The sequence below is a fragment of the Megalopta genalis genome, chromosome 3, assembly GCF_051020955.1.
Source record: "Megalopta genalis isolate 19385.01 chromosome 3, iyMegGena1_principal, whole genome shotgun sequence".
Taxonomy (NCBI): Eukaryota; Metazoa; Arthropoda; class Insecta; order Hymenoptera; family Halictidae; genus Megalopta; species Megalopta genalis.
The window spans coordinates 16,052,003-16,070,999 of NC_135015.1; the positions used below are offsets into that span (position 1 = coordinate 16,052,003).

At 41.0% G+C, this 18,997-nt stretch overlaps 1 protein-coding gene across 7 annotated transcripts in view; it reads left to right on the forward strand.

Moving 5' to 3' along the window:
* Nucleotides 1-18,997, forward strand: part of Trpgamma (Transient receptor potential cation channel gamma) — a 215,971-nt gene that overhangs the window by 186,776 nt on the left and 10,198 nt on the right. For 5 of the 7 annotated variants that reach the window (XM_033478271.2, XM_033478268.2, XM_033478269.2 and 2 more), the window contains exons 9-16: nucleotides 3,048-3,218; nucleotides 4,526-4,760; nucleotides 11,495-11,615; nucleotides 14,236-14,520; nucleotides 15,796-15,929; nucleotides 16,024-16,153; nucleotides 17,191-17,386; nucleotides 17,481-17,675. In XM_033478271.2, coding sequence (XP_033334162.1) covers nucleotides 3,048-3,218; nucleotides 4,526-4,760; nucleotides 11,495-11,615; nucleotides 14,236-14,520; nucleotides 15,796-15,929; nucleotides 16,024-16,153; nucleotides 17,191-17,386; nucleotides 17,481-17,675 — 1,467 coding nt within the window. Of the gene's footprint in view, nucleotides 1-3,047; nucleotides 3,219-4,525; nucleotides 4,761-11,494; nucleotides 11,616-14,235; nucleotides 14,521-15,795; nucleotides 15,930-16,023; nucleotides 16,154-17,190; nucleotides 17,387-17,480; nucleotides 17,676-17,762; nucleotides 17,781-18,997 lie in introns of all 7 variants that reach the window. The other 2 variants (XM_076520200.1, XM_033478270.2) reach the window with 1 other exon arrangement.

Below are 18,997 nucleotides of genomic sequence, written 5' to 3' on the forward strand. Positions count from 1 at the left end.
TTCCAGCAATTCCGTTTTCATTTCCTTCCGAAAAAACGAGTCGACAAAACGACCGAAGGTAATTAAACTCGCAAACATTTCCAATTTTCTCTGTGTCAGAGTATAATGCTAAATCCCCAAGAGTCCCGCGGTGAAAGTTGCTGATGGAAAAATGGCTCCCTTAAAGGTTAATATTTGTATTTGATCTCGAGCTTGAAAACCTCTCGGTTTATCGCCCGTATTACAAAGAAGTCCACTTGCTTCGAAAGGCATCGCTCAGCCCATCGATCGTCTCCCAACGAATTCTCACAGAAAATTGCAAATATAACTGGTATTCTCGATTTCCTTTCTCCTCGGGGATAAACAATGGCCGAGGCTGCAGCCGGTTCTCGATCCCTCGACCGGCGGGTAATCCTTTCAGAGTCGCTCTCGGAGCAGAAAATCATCGATCGTGGCTCCGCACAGAAATTAAAGGGAGCGGGATCCCAATCGAGGGAGCCTTTAAAATTCCACTCGTCATCGTGGAGCTACGAAGACGGACAAGGATCGCGATGATCCTCGATTCTCATTCAGACCGGCTCTTCTAGAAAATCGTCCCACTTTATCCTCGCTCTGTACACGAATTTATCAACAAAGGAGGGAGAAGGAGGAGAAAAGGATGGGGAGGGAAAGGGAGAGGAAGAGAGAGAGGACGAGAGTGATAGAGAAAGATAGATACAGGAAGAGAGAGATAGAGAGAGATGGAGAGAGGAAGAGAGAAATTGAGGGAGATGGAGAGAGGAAGAGAGAGATTGAGGGAGATGGAGAGAGGAAGAGAGAAATAGATGGAGATGGAGAGAGGAAGAGAAAAGAAGAGAGAAATAGAGAGAGCTGGAGAGAGGAAGATATATATATATATATATATATATATAGAGAGAGAGAGAGAGAGAGAGAGATGGAGAGAGGTAGAAAGAGATAAAGGGAGATGAAGAGAGGAAGAGAGAGATATACAGAGATAGAGAGAGAAAGAGAGAGAGAGAAAGAGAGAGAGAGAGAGAGGAAGATAGAGAGATAGAGAGAGGAAGAGAGAGAGAGTTTGGAGGAAGTTTCGACCATCAGGCAACTATGACATCGAAGATCAAATCGGTTGAACACGATGTCTGGGTTAGGTAAAATAAATCATCCCCGATAGCAAATTGATTAAGCCTGTCGGGGGATCGGTAAACGATTAACGAGAATAGATTACAGGAGGCTGAACGTCGTCCGTCTTCTACTTTTAACGGGGAAAAAACCACCCCTGGCTTCGTCCCTGTTTTTCCGGAACGACGATCTGACGTCTTCATAAAACCGACATTTTGTTGGGCGCACGTCTCCAGAAATATTGGAATAGAATTCAATGCGGTTCCTCGTTGACTCGCCAGCGTTCCGTTGCACGTCCTCAATGGTCTCCATGTTAATACAATAAAGGCTGAAACACGTCTTTTAGACAAATTAAAATATAGTTCGTAAAATTCCTGTCCTGCAAACTTCAATTTTTCGAGGTAAATCGAAAAATATCCGAGAAAATCACTGCAACGACAGTGTTCACTTCAAAAATTTAACAAACTTGTCGGAACGTATCGAAGGCTATTAAAAACACACCGTTGCATCCGGGAGAGTCTGCGGATTCGTCTCGTGCAAGAATCATTCGCATGCTTTTTATAGTTAATGAACAAAAAATGTCCAAAGTTGTAGAGATAGAGAGTTTAATTTCTATGAAAAAAATCTCTAATTTTTATGAAAAAATGATCTCTATGAAAAAAAGAATGTTTCTTATGTCAACCATAGGAAACACGAGTTAAAAATTTAATAATTTGATACCGAATTCATTTAATAATCAAAAATAATATAATAGTATCCTTAAATTCTTTCAAAGTCTTTACAAATTTGCATTTCACCTACTCATTTATGTCATGGATGCATACAATTCGCGGTGTATTAATCTCGCTGGTTAACACCAAAAACAGGATTTATTCATTGTCTTTCACCCATTATTATTTATTCATATTTTTAAAAAGGAAATGCCGTCATTTAGATCAGATTTCTCCAAAATAGGCTCGCGTTAATGGAACTTCGGATATCGTTTAACGAGCGATTTAGTTAAATTTCCACATATATTTGTAAAAACGCTTTCGATAAAGGGCCAAGAGATTCGGAAGGGCCCTCGAAGCCCTGCAATTCCCTACGAACCTTCGATCCAATAAATCTCAAGGCAACAAATGGCCAGGATCGTAAACCTTCCAGGTGATCGGCCAGCACCAAAGGGGAATAAATCATCGCGTCTTCGCATCCAAGATACAATTTTCCCGGGATCTCCATTTTTTCTCTTCCCTTGCGTCGTTTATGTTCGATCGACCTATTCGCCGAACTGTTCGAGACCCGTGGCAAAATAAGATGACGCGTTTTCCGGATCGAGGAGAAAGAAGTTTCGGAAATCGGTCGAGCAACAGGGACGGTAACTTGGATCGGACCCGAGGGAACGACACGGGTAACTTACCTGTGTTACAACGGGAAGTATCGAGACACTATCGCAGCTGCTCTCCTCGAGTATAGAAGTTTCGAAACTCATCGCATAAAGCGATTCAAATACAGTAAAGTGCGCTGCTGAAAAAGTTTATAAGATAGAAAAAAGTGGTCACATTTGATTGACGATAACTCCGCGAAGAATCATCGCAGGATGGTGACTTTTCTTTCAAATTAAAGCTTGAAACCTCTACTTTAAGACGCCGCTTTCCGTTTCGAAATTTGACGCACATTCGCTATCGTAACCCTTTAAATATGACGCCATGTTTATCGCATTGAAAATCGCCAAGTTCGACGAATAATTGCGCGGACTTTGTAAAATTTCGTTCGCAGATGCCGTTTGCAGCTGAACGTAGTTTGTTTCTTCCCCTTTAATTTAAGGGGAACAGGAATCCGGCTGCAATTTTTTTTCGCAAAGTTACGACACTTTGGAATATCCCTTGCATCGACTTCGCGTTGTCGCTGAGCGACGAGACACTATTTGCAAGCGACTGATTCCTCGATACGACGACGGGTCCTGTTTGCAGGAGCTTAGGAGACAGTGCCAGGATTTCGCTACTGCCTTGCTAGATCACACCAGAAGCTCCAAAGAGCTGGAGATCCTTCTGAATCATGATCCAACCGGACCCGCGTTCGAACACGGCGAAAGGATGCACCTGAACCGGCTGAAGCTCGCCATCAAGTTTCGGCAGAAGAAGGTGAGTCAGAAATGTTTATTTTTATATATTATTCGTATTTATATATTATTGACGATGCTTCAATTGGTACCATCGAATTTCAACGAAGTTTTCGACACCTTTTGTTTACCTTCTCCACGATTTCCCGACACGTTTTGTTTACCTTCTCACGTTTCTTTGACACCTTTGATTTATCCCCCACACGATTTTTCGACATGTTTTATTTACTTTCGCCGAATCCTTTGACACATTTGATTTACTTTTGCACGATCCTTGTAATACGACTCATTTTCCTTTTTTCGCACAATTTCTGCACCCGCTTGCTCTCGCGCCCTTTATTTACAATCCGACTATTTTTACGTTTCCCGCCGAGTAAACGAGATGCAAGTATTACACCATTTTCGTGGGAATATTTAGATAAAGGTGAAATTAGAAAGAATTATATTTTTCGTGGAGCTAAGTTCCATGGAATAAATTGACCCGATTTTATATCTTTAATTTCACCTTTTCGCTGTTTATCGTGTGCAGTTTATGAGAGACGAAGTTAAAAAGAATTTCATCATTCGTACCGTTGATTTTTGCCGAATAAATTAACTCGAAATTGTAGAGAATTTTATTAAATTGAGAGGCGACGATGTTTCTAAAAATTCTTTTACTTTTTTTCATTTTTACTTTCATTTCTTCTTCTCTTTACAATCTACGATACAATTTAGTAATTGTTATTATTTTATGTAATACATTTACAATAATTCGAATAGCACGAAAAGGATAAACTTCCCTCCATCGCATCTAAAAAAAAATGCATCCTCACAAACATCCCCCGAAAAGTCCTGTCAATCGTCGAGCCCAATCTTCCATAAAAAGTACAAGCATGAAAAAGTTCCAGAAATAAACCGTTTCAAAGAACGGCCACCAAGAGAATCTCCGCTAAAAAAGAAAGCGAGAAGAAGACCTGCATCCAATCTCACAAAGCGCGGTGTTCTTTCCATCCATGCCCAAGCGTTTCGTTGCTTATCGCCTAAATGCTTGTCAATCTTCGCAGAAATACAGGCTTCCGGTCCCGGCCATCCCTCGTAAATATTTGATTTCGCTCGCGTAAACTCGCTTCCGAAAGTTCAATCGCATCGTTCCCAATGGAATCGCGAGGCTCTCCTCTGCTGCAGCAAAGTCGAGAGATGGCATCGCCGTAATCGCGTTAGCCAACCTTGAAGGTATCGCCCCGCGACCGGTCCGAAACTCTCCGGGATTAGACCCGTGTAATAAGTCGAATTTCCCGGCGACATGACCGGAAACTGTCGACCGATATTAGATTACCCGGGAATTTCCAGTTCGTGGCACATCCTAACGTGCAGCAGCTCCTCGCATCGATTTGGTACGAGGGCCTGCCCGGTTTCCGCCGGAAAAACATGGTCCTCCAGGCGGTGGATATCGTCAGGATCGGTGTCCTTTTCCCGTTCTACAGCGCGGCGTACATCATCGCGCCGCACAGCGTCGTCGGCCAGACCATGAGGAAACCGTTCATCAAGTTCATCTGTCACTCGGCATCCTACTTCACTTTTCTCTGTGAGTATCCGACCTCGAATACCACCGTCTCTCCATTCGTTTCTTTCTCTAATATCTCTGCAGTAGATTCTCCCTAATTGACAATTCGGGAAGGGGAGGTACGATCGTTCGAGCCTTGCGGCTCGTTTTTACAGTTACCGATTGTCGACAACATCTCCTTTCCTCAAATTGTCCACTTTTGTGTACAATCTTAGCGTCGATTAGGGAGAGTTCACTGTATTAGGTCTACCGGAAAGTTCTGTCCGATAGTGTCACTTCAAGTTTCAATCCATATGCACATGTTGATTCGAGACGTATATGACAATCTCTCTTTATCATTGCATTTACACACATGTACTCTCCTAAATAAACTGAAACAAAGATGTCTCGTGTCATTATTAAGTGAGACGCGATCGTGAAAACATGGCTACCGATGATAATGCCAGACCACATGCTGCTTTGGCGACTCGTCAGAAAATCGCAGAGCTAGGCTGGGAAATTCTGTCGCATCCACCATGCTCCCCAGACCTAGCACCCTCCGATTATCACTTGTTTCTCTCTTTGCAAAACTTTTTACAGGAAAAAATATTCAAAACTGAAGCTGACGTCAACCAAACACTGGTTGAGTTCTTCGCCTCTGAAAATGAATCATTTTTTAAAAATGGCATTTACAAGTTGCCATCACGCTGGCAAGAAGTCATAAGTAACGATGGAAAGTATATTCTACAATAAATATTATTAAATGTATGAAAATTGTGTTATATTTCAATTCAAACACGGACAGAACTTTCCGGTAGACTTAATATTTCTAACTACAGTAATGTCTCTCTAATTGACGCTCAGATTGTCCACAAAAATGGACAATTTAGAGCGAGGAGATACGATTATTCGATCCTTGCGGTTCATATTTATAGTCACGAATTGTCAACAACTATAAAAACGAGCTGCAAAAGCTCGAACAATCGTATTTCCTCTTCCCAAATTGTCCATTTTTCTGCACAATCTGAGCGTCAGTTAGGGAGACATTACTGTATCTACTGTATTTTCAACTATCATGAACTTAGATAAAGACGTTTAAAATATTGTAGTAGAAAATGTAGTACAAAAGGTCCTAAAAAATTTGTACAAACGTCATGGACTTCGTTCAAGTGTTTAAAACATTGTACCAATATAATACAGAAAAGAGTTTAAAACATTGTAAAATGTTGTATGCACTGCAAGAAAGTGTTGAAAACATTGTACAAATGCCATGAGCCATAGAAAACTGTTTAAAACGTTGTACGAATTATAATGCTCCGCAGAAAATTGTTTAAAACATCGTACAAATGTGATGCAGTACAAAAAAGTGTTTGGAACATTGCACAAATTGCATGCACTTCAAAGAAAAATTGTTCAGAAAATCGTGCAAATATCATGGGCTGTATAAAAGTGTTTTTAAAACATCCTACGAATATATTGCACTGCGAGAAGGTGTTTAAAACATTCACCACCGAAGACAAATATTTTTCCGCGCCATAAAATCTTCTTCGCCCATTAACGCTAAATCTGCCGAGATCTGAAAGTGAGCGCGAGACGAGCTTCATAAAAATAAGTAAACTGAACCTCATTAAGACCCCTCGTTATTTTTATCATAGGGTGCGCTTGAATTAAGAAGTTTATCCAATCATTTTCTACGAAAGGAAATGTTCATAATCTCAGCAATTTAAAAAATCAAACATGCGAGATGTTCAGCGACGAAGACGGAAATCTTTCCGCAGATTTTGATCCGCCGCAATTGTACCGGCCAGCGCGAGGACGCGCGAACACAGAATCCGCTGGATTAAAATCGCCAGGCATCCGTGCTCGGTGTTCCATTACACGATTATGTAGATCGCATAACGACAGATGTCCAGAACGAACGGCAGAGCAAAGAATATAATGCATGCGCGAGCAGGTCTCGACGCGGTTTCGGAAAATCTCTAGATCTAGGGCTCCCGCGGACCGCAGGAATGGTTTTTGGGCAATCTCCAGGCAGATTAGCGCCGTCAAATCATGGCAAGGTCGACGATCGCTGCCGTAAAACGTGGTTCCCGACGTCTACACGAGCGCGCGGCCGCGTTCCAGAGCCTCCGGGATTAACCAGGCTTGTTCCCGAATAATCTCCTGAAATTCTGCGCGTCCTCGAGGAGCGCATTACCTCCGCGAGTCGCGTAACTCGCTGCCTCAAAATATCGTTAGTCTAACTTCCGGGTCAATTACGCTTTTCGAGAATGTCGTGAGCCGCGGGGGTTTCGCTGCCTCTTCCTTTCAGAGATGCTCGCGCGAGACAGTTTTCGAGCGACTACAGAGCCGCTGTCGGTGTTGCTTCGGAGACTAATAAACGTCGTCTCTGGGAATTTTCTTTTCGGGAACTACCGTAGCCTTTGCGACGAGACTTTTCGTGGCTGAAAGAGCGAATCTTCTAGTAGTACTCAGAATTTTTTCTCATTGAGAAACGTTAATACTCCTAAAAAATATATTCGTATTTATAAAGATCCTTTTTTGGAAAAGTCGGAAGCTGTGTAATTTGTCGATCATATGGTAAGATGAACGGATACTTTGGGAATTATTTTCGGAAAAAGTAACGAAGACTTTTGGATGAGACTTTTTTCATCGGAAAGGGTAGATCTTTGAGTAACACTCGGAATTTTATCAATGAGAAACGTCAACGGGCGTCGAAGGTACAGCGATTTTTCCGGAGATCCTTTTTTGAGAAAAGTCTCGTAAAAATCTATTGCCGATGAAAAAGTGGAATGAGTGCTATGTTCGCGAATTTGCCGTGCAGAAACTAGCAAATTTTTCAGGACGAAACCTTTTTTAACTAAAAGACTGTACTTTCAAGCGAGTCTCTTTCAATTTTTCCGATGAAGGATATGTACACACAGGGAAACATTACACATCGTTAACGTTTGAGTAAAATTTGATCTTTTAACAAATATACGCGTCATTAAATTAAAAGTACATATTATAGCGAAGCATGTAATTTTAATTTTATTGTTTCTATTTCGATATTGTTTCAATCGGTGCGCTCGGCAAATAAAAAACGTAATGAAACTAAAACAATGGAAGAATAAAGTAAAACTAAGAAATTATAAAAGAATAAAAAATGGATCCTTTATTTTTATAGTTTACTACAAGCAAGTATAATTCGTCAATTCTGTCCGAATATATGAGCCGTTTATTTTGAAAGTGGCATAAGTCACTTTGTTTTTAAGTCGATATATTTAAGGGTTTGCGTTTTAACACGTTTAAAAATATGGATGCTAACTTTCGAGAAGATTTACTTGTATTTGTTATCTCAGGATACTGATATTTTTCTCAGTATAAACATTAAAAAATCACCACTTTTCATTACGGTAAAGCGACTTATGCCACTTTCAAGATAAACGGCTCATATGTATCAGCTGGAAGCTTTTAGAACATAGTTTCGTGATCACAGACTCGAGCAAGAACGGATGTTCGGGCGGCGGATAATTCTTCAAAGTCGTTCAAGCACCGCTGGGACTGTCCCTCGGCGTTCGTGTAAACGGTCGTCGAATCGAGACGATAAAAAATGAAAAAGTGCAACGATAGGATGTAATAGGGATCGCGGGACGCATCCGGGAAGCCGGGGGAATTCCGATCACGGGATTCCATCGGCCAGACCGATAAAGGGTACCGGTGTTCCGGAGGACGTTTCCGCTTGGGCCTTGTCTGACATGTTTATCGTCCCGCCGCGCCGGTAATGCCGGCTGATGACTCAAATTTAGAGCATTACCGCGGCCAGCTATTATTGGTGGCGAGAGAAAGGTATTCGTAAACCCCGCCACCACTGAGAGGTATTTGTAAACTGTTTAGAGCCGGGCCCGCGATGTTTGACTCGCCGACGTGCCGAAAGGTAAAATACGTCGCGGGAAACGAGGTCGGGCGAATCCGATAAACTTGCCGGCGAAATGCGGCATGGAATGTAAACGCGGATTTTTTCTGTGTATCGTTCATCTGTTGGGGCAGGCCCGCCTTGTTCCGTCGACGCTCTCAATACCGCTTTTCCCCGGCCACCAACGTTTTTTGTGTTCCGGTCGAACGACGAAACGGAGCCGGCAACATTTTGGACGAATCGACAAAGGAAACCGCTGCACGGACTCGTGCTGAACAATTTTAGACGGACATCTTTTGATTCGGACACCGGTTCGTTGAACAGGGAGAACGCAATTACAAAGGTGCCTTTTTTAGACCAAGGAAATTTTAGACGTTGAAGAAGTATCGTGAACAGAGGCAACAATTGAGAGGGAAGAATTTTTTGGGATATTCTCGTGCAGAAAAATTATACTTCGGAATTTTTGAACGTACATAGCGGGTCGCATGAACGGAATAGTCGCGCGCGAGAACGTTATTTTCACCTACGAACATTCTGCCAACCGAGAGAAGCAACATTAACGTAGAATTTTACAAAACCGGAGAGTCGGAACAATATTTACAAAAAAAGACGTTTTAGAATGGATGATGCGATATATAATTGGCTAATTCTAATAAAAATTGTTAGTGAATTTTTACAAAAACGTAGCAGACAAATCAATTTTCTCAAAGAAATTCGTCTAAAATCATCGTACAAAAAAGTAACAAAAACGGAAACGTATTTACTAAACCGAAATTTTCCTGTTTAACTCTAATTTAACGTTAATTCAGTTGATTCAATTTAATTTTAATAATCTTATTTTCGAGATCATAGAAAAGAGACAGATCAATGTCGAAAACACCGCGGAGAAGTAACAAAAGCAGAAATAGATTTACTAAAAAATTCACTTTATCCCAGAATATAGAAAACAAACGAATGTTTCAGAAAACATTCACGTGTAATCAGAAGACTAAGAAATACAGAAGAATAACAAAAATAATACCTGATTTAGCGAGTAATAAAATTACTAAATAAAACAGACGAATTATCGAATCTTTCCTAAAATGTAGAAAACGGATAAGAAGACGTGAAAAGAGGTGTTAACATTCGTATCTTGATCCATGAAACTGTCCGAAGAAAAAGGCCAGGCAGCAAGAACTGCGTCTGTCGAACATCAAAGTTGAATACTGAGCACAAGACCGAAAAAGAAATGGAAGAAAGTTCGGCCACATTCGAGAATTATTATCCCCTCGCGACAGCTGCTTTGGAAGTTGCACGGTTCCTGACGGTCATAGTCGGCGTGGAAGCTTAATTGGATTTATTCGGATTCCATTGGTGCTTTGAAAGTCAAAGATCGTGACAGATGTCGCGCGAGAAAAATAGCGAAGAAGTTGCGACGAAGAACGTGTCTCGCGAGGGGTTGCGCAGTTCGATGCCTCCGGGAAACTACCTTTCGAGGTCACTGAAACGGAACAGCGTATATCAACATGCAGCGCGAGGCGCATTCTGCCTGATGCACTTTGGCGAACAGTAACGGACACTATCGTCAGCTTGAGAAGCTCCGTGCTTCTTCGTTTCGGTCCCCTGTCATTTCGCACTCTCTCGGTCTCTTCGAGTTTTCTGAGACAAATTGGGGGCGCATTCGCAAAATGGTCAGTGCGTTTGTTAGAGAATTCGTTCGAACCGGTCGAAACTGTGAAATTATTGTTTCAATTTTACTACTCTAAATTCTCAAATTGGTGGTTGAAGGTCAAAAGTCGAAATTGCGAAACATTTCATTTTCGAAATTGAAAATCTTAAACGTTAAATGAATGATTCAATAAAATTGGGAGACTTAATTTCTAAAATTTCATTTCTCAGATTTCAGATAAAAGATTAATTAATAATTGTGGAACATTGTTTCATTCGTAAAATTTAAGTTCTAGAATGACAAATAAAAGATTTATTAAAATTGGAAGAGATTGCGGCCTCTCCGAGATTTGAATTCTCAGATTCACAGCAATTTAATGTAATGAAACCTTCTTATTACTTTAATAGGTTGCAGTCACTGGAAACTTCTGTAATATTCATGATTAATATCGAAAGTTAAAAGTCGCTATTCGTCGTTGCGTGTACACATTGGCAAGCTAAAGTTTCCGGCTAGGTATTTTTTAATATAAATTCTCTGCCCTGCTGCACCCTTATGCCGAATATGTATTAGCTAAAATTCTCCAGAAATTGCTTTTGGCACAGAAGGTGGGGTATTCCTTTGACAAGAAACATTTGGGTGCTACCATTTCCCCAAAATTTCGTCAACCTGGCAAACACTTGTATATCCACATATTTAAATAACTCTATCAATTATATAGATATTATATAATATCTTTCTGTTATATAGATATTCGCAACATGCTGCACAAGTATCGACAGTAATAATAATATTATTTTCAATCATATTACTATGAATAAAAAGCAAGTGAATAAATGAATTCGTAATTAAATAAGTTCAACATTTTCAGTGCTGGTACAATATTTTCAGCCGAACAAAAAATGCTAAACACAATTTTTTCAGGATCCTTTTAGAGATCATTCTCATCGGGAATCATGTTAATGCATCTCAGTGACTATACTCGACTCCAGTTTTGTCAAACATTCTCGAGTTTGCGATACTTTCGCGATCACTGTCACCGCATTAAATATCTGAGCTTCGGCCGATCCGCTTAATTGCTTTCCTACGGATCTTTCGCGCCGAAAACAGGGCTAATCAGTTCGGAAACGAGCTCGGAAAGAGTCAATATTAATAGCTATTAACACAGCTCGGTTAATGAGCAAGATATAGCAGCGGCTGCCGACGAGAGCTAACGGTGACGCGTTCTGTCCACAGTCATGTTGATTCTAGCTAGTCAAAGGATAGAGAGCGTGATTGGCAACTGGATGGGCCACGACGTCGTGGAGCATGAGCCGGCGCCGACAAAAAGGGGTGCAGCGCCCACGATCGTCGAGTGGTAAGACAATACTATAATAATCGGAACTGTCGCTCGGACTTCATTTACAATCTAGTACTATCAAATACAAAATAATAATAATAATAAAATGCCAGCGTAGATATTGGCACTTCAGATTCTTTTTACAAAAAAAATCGAAATAAACAGCTCGATCAGACGAAATATTTGGGAATTTTTTTCTCAGAAAGTAGCAAATCTATTTGGATAAAACGTTTCGGATCGAAAAGAGTAGACCTCCGAGCAACGCTCAGAATTTTTTCATTGAGAAACGTCGACAGTTTGTCGCAAATGCATTCATTTTTATAAAGGTCTTCCGTTCGGACTTCATTTACGATAACGTACGATTTAGTACAAAAGAATAAAATATAGACACTGACACAGCTGCAGACTGCGGATAAAATGCCGTCGCTCGCAAAAGAAAAACTAATACATAAATGCGGAAGGATTAAGTGGTAGAACTGGATATTTCTGATAAATGCATGAAATTCGCAGTCTACTTATTACAGTAATGTCTCCCTAACCGACGCTCAGATTGTGCAGAAAAATGGACAATTTTGGAACAGGAGATAAGATTATTGGAGCCTTATACCTTCTTTTTTTATAGTTGTTGACAATTCGTAACTATAAAGACGAACCGCGAGGCTCGAACAATCGTATTTCCCCTTCCCAAATTGTACATTTTTGTGGACAATCTGAGCGTCGATTAGAGAGACACTACTGTAGTCGCCGCGAGATCTTCGCCCTGCGTCCATCTCGTCGTCGACACGGTGATCGATATTCTTTCTCGAACGCAGAATATTTCCCACATCGGCGCAAAGGTAATGTTGAAAGATTCGCCGCGGAAAGCCGCGCCAGAGGATCGGTTCAGACGATCGGAGGCGATCGCGAAGACCGATAGGGCGGCAGCAAACATGTTTGCGGAGGAGCGACGGAAGACGATTGAAAAGTAGTCGGTCGCCGAAACTTTCGCCGAGCCCGATAAATCTTTGTTCCTATTGTGCCGCCGCGGAAGAGCAGCCGATAAGTAAAAATAAACCGGGCCGCAGCACGGCGGAGCGTTTTTGACGTATGGTCGGCTCGCGTTCGCCGCGTTGTAGGCCGCCTGAAGTTCGATGTGCCGTGGCAAGTTTAATAGAGTTTGATGGAGAGTTTATCTTGTTTTGCGCCCGATAGAACTTTTAATGGGCTCAACGAATTTCTGCTTGATTACCGCGGCAAATTAGCCCGGCGAAAACCGTTCATACGCTCTTGCGAAATTCTCCTGCAATTTGCCGCTTGCCGATGTTTAATGGAATATTGTTTCCGCGTTTAGAGTATCTCCTCCTCATTAGGCAGGTCGATGAATTTCCCGTCGGCTCGAGGGTCCCTGACTTTCCAGCTGTAGCTGTGCTCGCGCGGATTACGGTCGGTTACTGTCGAGTGACAATAACGATTCCGATTCGACGTATCGATGAAATCATTCGCGGGCAAACCTGTTCGCAAACGAATCGCTCGCGGATAAACCTGTTCGCAAACAAATCGTTCGCCGGCAAACTGTTCGCAAATAAATCGTTCGCGGTTCGATAAACTATCCGCGAATAAATTATTCGCGCGCGATCTGTGTGCGTTCGCGGATAATTTATTCGCGAACAAGGCAACAGCGACTTATTCGCAGAAGCAAATTATTCCGGAATGAGATTATTAAATTTCTTATTCGTCCGAATAATTGTCCAGATAAAAAGTTATTCGAACGATGCCCGAACTATGCTCATTAACTCTGGACGGTGGATTTTATGCGTTTACGACGGAAATGTGCAGGTCGAAACTGTAAACACGTTAGAGAAGGATTTAACCCAGTTCAGTGCGAAGTTTTTTGTACGGATGTAAAATTACCGTGGAACCAGTAAATATCATCCCCTAGATATAATTAACAATTCATTCGCAGTCTAAAGAGAGAAAATGTAATTCTTTTTATAACGAAGGAAAAAGACGTTTTTATCGAATTGTAGCAAACAATTAAATTAGATTCAAAAAAGCATGACAAATCAGAGAGTCGCTACGAAGGCACGATAAAAGCGAGTTAAAAGTTTCAAGTTAGCTTTTGCTAAAGTAAACGATTATCGCTGGACCAACGCTAAAGATTAAAAATATTCGGAGAATTTAAAAACACCGTCGCATTGTTTTCGATTCGTTGAAATTATTGCGAAAATAAGTTCGCCCCTGTACCTTGCAATAAATGCAGTATTCGCTTTGCATCAAATATACCGCAGTACAATTGTCGCTGATAAAGATCCGCAGTCTAATGATCAGCTTCGTCGGACGAGAGTAAAGCCGATTTGCAAAACGCCCGTCCCAGTCGAACAGAGCGTTCCGTCCTCGGAAAAGTGAAAACTTCATCCGATTCCTTGATGTCTCCATTCGCGGTGATATGCTCGAGATCTCCTCGACTCGAATCGATGATGGTATAGGAAGCGTGCTCGGATCGAAATTGCATTTCTCGAGGACGTTCGCGTCGCGGGACGCGATTTCACGATGTTGAGAACGAAACGTCGAGTTCTACCAATCGAACGTACGATGTCTCGGCCAGCGCTGCTCCTCTCTCTCTCTCTCTCTCTCTCTCTCTCTCTCTTCTGTACCGCAGGTTCATCCTCGCCTGGGTGTCCGGTCTGATTTGGTCCGAGGTGAAGCAGTTGTGGGACGTGGGACTCGAGGAGTACGTGAACGACATGTGGAACGTGATCGACTTCGTTACGAACTCGTTGTACGTAGCGACGGTCGCGCTTAGGGTGGTGGCCTATCACAGGGTGCAGAAGGAGATCGAAGGGCAGAAAGCCGGGACCGTGATCGAGCTGCAGAGGGAGCAATGGGACACCTGGGACCCCATGCTCATCTCAGAGGGCCTGTTCTCTGCGGCCAATATCTTCAGGTCACTTATTCATATTATTCCAGAGCCTTTCCTGCGAATTTTAGATCACCGGGAAACGATTCCCAACCTTTTGGAGCAGATTTGGCCACTACAGTGGCCACCTGAAAACTGGGAAATTTTACAAACTTCTACACTGAATGTGAAAATTTTCTTGAAGTATTTAATTTTCGAACGAGCAACGATTGAAAAATCAATTTTATTCTTAAAGAGTTTGACTGGCCACTATAGTGGCCGTCTGAAATCTGGCCAATTTTGCAGACCTATAAAATGTACGTGTGCAAAACTTTCTCTAGGAAGCATTAAAATAAAAAGCAACAATTTAGAAATGATTTTTAGAGTTGAAGGGTTGGCTTGGCCACTATAGTGGCCATGTAAAAACTGGGATATTTTACAGACCTGTAGCTTGCATCCATGCAGAAACTTTCAGTAAGAAATATTAAAGTTTTCAACGAGGAAATACTGATCCTCTAAACAAGAATGCTGGACTAAAATAAGATACTGTTCTTCATTAGTGGTCAAGATAACTTATTGGTTGGCCACGAGAGTCTGACTTATGCTTCCTTGATTTATGAAAGACTATCACTATTAATATAATAATATATATTATCTTATAATATGTATATATATATAATAATATAATTTATATTATATATATATATATATATATATAATATAAATTATATTATTATTATTATATTATATATATATATATATATATATATATTAATAATTAAAGGACTGTCACTATCACTATTAATTAACTTTCTTGACCCATCTGATCACGAAATAACAGTTTCCCAATAAAAAGAATTGCCTCCCAAACAGAAATCACCACCTCTACCTATTTGTCTTCTCTCCATGTTAATTTCCTAAAATTCAATTCAGACAATAAGACAGAGAGGAGGATTAATTATTACATTAATTATCCAGTGAGCACTGTAGCAAGTAGTTATCTGGTCTCGAAAGTCCTCGACGAAAGACACTCGCATGATTTTCGTTCGAGCAGACCTCGTCGCAGAATCTTGCGAGTGGCTGGTTTTCATTAGAAGAATAATTAAGTACGAATTTCTCTGTTCGGAAACGCAGTTAGCACCGCGCGAACTCCTCCCGCGGATAATTAAGGGTTTCCCCTTTCAGCGCGAATTTCGGAGCCGGCAGCGCGCCTGTCTCTCCTCCCTCGCACAAACACACGCAGAGGACAAACGCACGGACGGTCGTACTCGATTTAACCGTAATTGAACAGAGACCATGAAGTCGTCTCTCGTCTGCTTGCAGCTCATTGAAGCTCGTCTACATTTTCTCCGTGAACCCTCACCTCGGACCTCTTCAGGTCTCCCTGTCCAGGATGGTTATGGACATTATGAAATTCTTCTTCCTCTACGTGCTGGTGCTGTTCGCATTCTCCTGCGGTAAACCGATCAGAATACTAAATCCGCGCTAGCAACGATTTCGGCGACGTTCAATGTAACACGATTCGGTTGACGATACGGTGTCTGTTGACAGGCCTGAACCAGCTGCTGTGGTATTACGCCGACATGGAGAAGAAACGGTGCCCGACTGCCATGTCCTACGCCCCCTCGAATTCCAGTGCGCCCGATTCAAATGCCTGCATCGTCTGGCGACGTTTTGCCAAGTATGTGAACATTTCACTGCGGTAGAGGTGCCTACGGAACTTCATTTTCCGACGTCGCGTCGTTCACGGTTCCAGCGAATTCGCAATCAGATACTGCTTTGTATTCTGTACAAGATTCTTCAGAAGTTTATTGTCATGTTCGGTCAAGATGTAACTGAGTACAAATCGTCACGTCCAGTGATTAAAAGTAATTAGCACATTGTTACGATTCGTACGTTAAAATAGACATTTCAGTTCATGATGAAACATTCATGTTCGCAATAAGATATGCTGGAGATGATAAATAATAAAGATGTGTTCTTAGGGTGTAATTTTCACCAAGATTGAAAGATATCATTTCAGACATTGTTTCGATTAAAAGTGTTCTTCTGACGAATACAGAAGTACAGTCTCTCCGACGGAATGCAGTATAATTGTAAATTATAAATTGAATGACAAAGTATAAATGTTGTCTACTACTTTCATAAAATGATCCTTCAAAAGGTCTAACAGAATCGAGAAATAAAATTAATAACTGAATAATAAAATATATATTGTCATACAGTCTCTTTGACAGAACCTAGGCCAAAATTATAGATTGATTAACAAAATATATACTGATTATTATTCTCATGAAAATTAAGTATGTCCTTCTAAAAGATAAGGATAAGATATTTTCTTCCTAACGTGATCAAGCAATAAAATTATGAATTGAATAGTAAAATAGATATTCTCTTGTACAACCATTTCAATTAAGAATATCACATCAATGAATGAAGGAGTACATTCTCTCTGACAGAACCCAGTCGAAAATTATAAATCAAATAACAATGGTCGACTAATTAAGTACGTTCCAGATGGTGAACGAATATATTCTGTCAGCTAAAATAAAACAATTCAATCAAGAACCATCATGTATTTCTTTTCATTTCGGTGATAGTGGAAGCCGATGTTTAGTTTGTCATTCGACACTCGTTTTATTATAGAAACAGACTTACACATTTACTTTAATTCTGGTAAGTCTCGTGGGTAAAAACGACCTTAAATTCGGACTCCAGCCTGTTCGAGACGGCTCAGACGCTGTTCTGGGCGGTGTTCGGTCTGGTAGACCTCGAGAGCTTCGAGCTGGACGGGATCAAGCCGTTCACGAGGTTCTGGGGCATGCTGATGTTCGGCACCTACTCCGTGATCAACATCGTAGTCCTACTGAACCTTCTGATCGCGATGATGAATCACTCGTATCAGCTGATCTCCGTGAGTGGTGATTCTTCTTCATTTCCACGAAAGCGGCGGGGCGGGCCGGGTCGGCGTTTGTTCCGGTAACGATCTGTTTTCTGATACGAATCAGGAACGCGCGGACGTCGAGTGGAAGTTCGCCAGGAGCAAATTGTGGATCAGCTATTTCGAGGAGGGCGGAACGGTGCCGCCGCCGTTCAACATAATCCCGACGCCGAAGAGCGTCTGGTACATGGGCCAATGGATGTACCGGAAGCTTTGCGGCCACAGCCGGGCTGCCAAGAAAGAGCACATGCGAACCATCAGGGTGAGATTACTTCTAATTGGTCGTCTGTGTCGCGCGAACATATTGAATTCTCTTGAATAGATCTCTTTCTCCTTTCTCGAATACCAGAAGATTATTAAGAATTCGGTAGGTATTAGCTACTATCTTCTAGATACCTTTCTTAGAGAGCTACCTACCTAGACTGGCTGCCCTATTAGAGATTAGACACCCTTTCTTTGGCTTTGACTCTCTAGGGCTTAGAAAGCTGGTACGAAATAGTTAGACGCCTTTTGTAGAGTGTAGATACCGGCACTACATAGATACTAAAGCTATTTTTCTAGGTACTATTGTAGAAACTCGACACCGATCTAGCCATTGTCCTAGGTCCTTGTTAAACGAAGATTAAAAATTCTAGAGAGTACGAATTGGCACTCTGGCTACCTCGATAGAATCTCAAGCTATTTTTCTAGGTACTAGCGTAAAAGTTGGACACTGATCTAGCTATTGTCTTAGGAATTAGATTAGATCCTTTATTAATGAATATACTTTATAGCAAAATTAAAAAATTTGTCTTGCAAGTGTCTTACTAGATACTCGTCCTTGTTACCCTTCTAATCATTAGAAATTCTTGTTCTAGCTAGCCTCCAAAAAAGTATTGTTTTAAGTCTTTAATGTCCTTATATATATTTTTTTTTTCTTAATTGTCTCAACTAGAAATTCTAACTAAACTCCTATCTTTTTAACTAACCCCTTAGAGCCAGGAAATAATTCTTCTAGAATCTTGGAGTCTGTTGTAGAGTTTCAAAAGTTTTCTCAAATGTTCAGGAATGCCAGCTAGTCCTTTAGAACCTTTTAGCTACCCATCTACAAATTGAAAGTTCTTTCTCTTGATACCCTTCTACGAGTTATAAAAAGTCTTTTATCTACCCTCGTAGGAATCAAGGCTTCTTCTCCTCGTTGCTCTTCGAACATCTAATTAAGTCATACAATAGACTTGGATCTTTTAACTTGTTACTATTTGTTTGTAATAAAAAAAGAACATTTGGCTATGATCAGCCATTGTATTGCTCAGTCAACTATTACTAGGTATTACAGTAGATCGTGATCTATCAACTTGCTAAAGTTTGTTTGAAATAAAAAGAACATTTGGCTATTGTCTGCTACAGTATCGCCATATTGCTAGGTGCTGCAGCCGGCCTTTATTTAAAAAGAACAATCTAATTTTGAAAAAAGAACATTTGGCTATGATCAGCCACTGTATTGTTCAGTCACTTATTACTAGGTATTACAGTAGATCATGATCTATCAACTTGCTAAAATTTGTTTGAAATAAAGAGTACATTTTGCTATTGTCAGCTACAGTA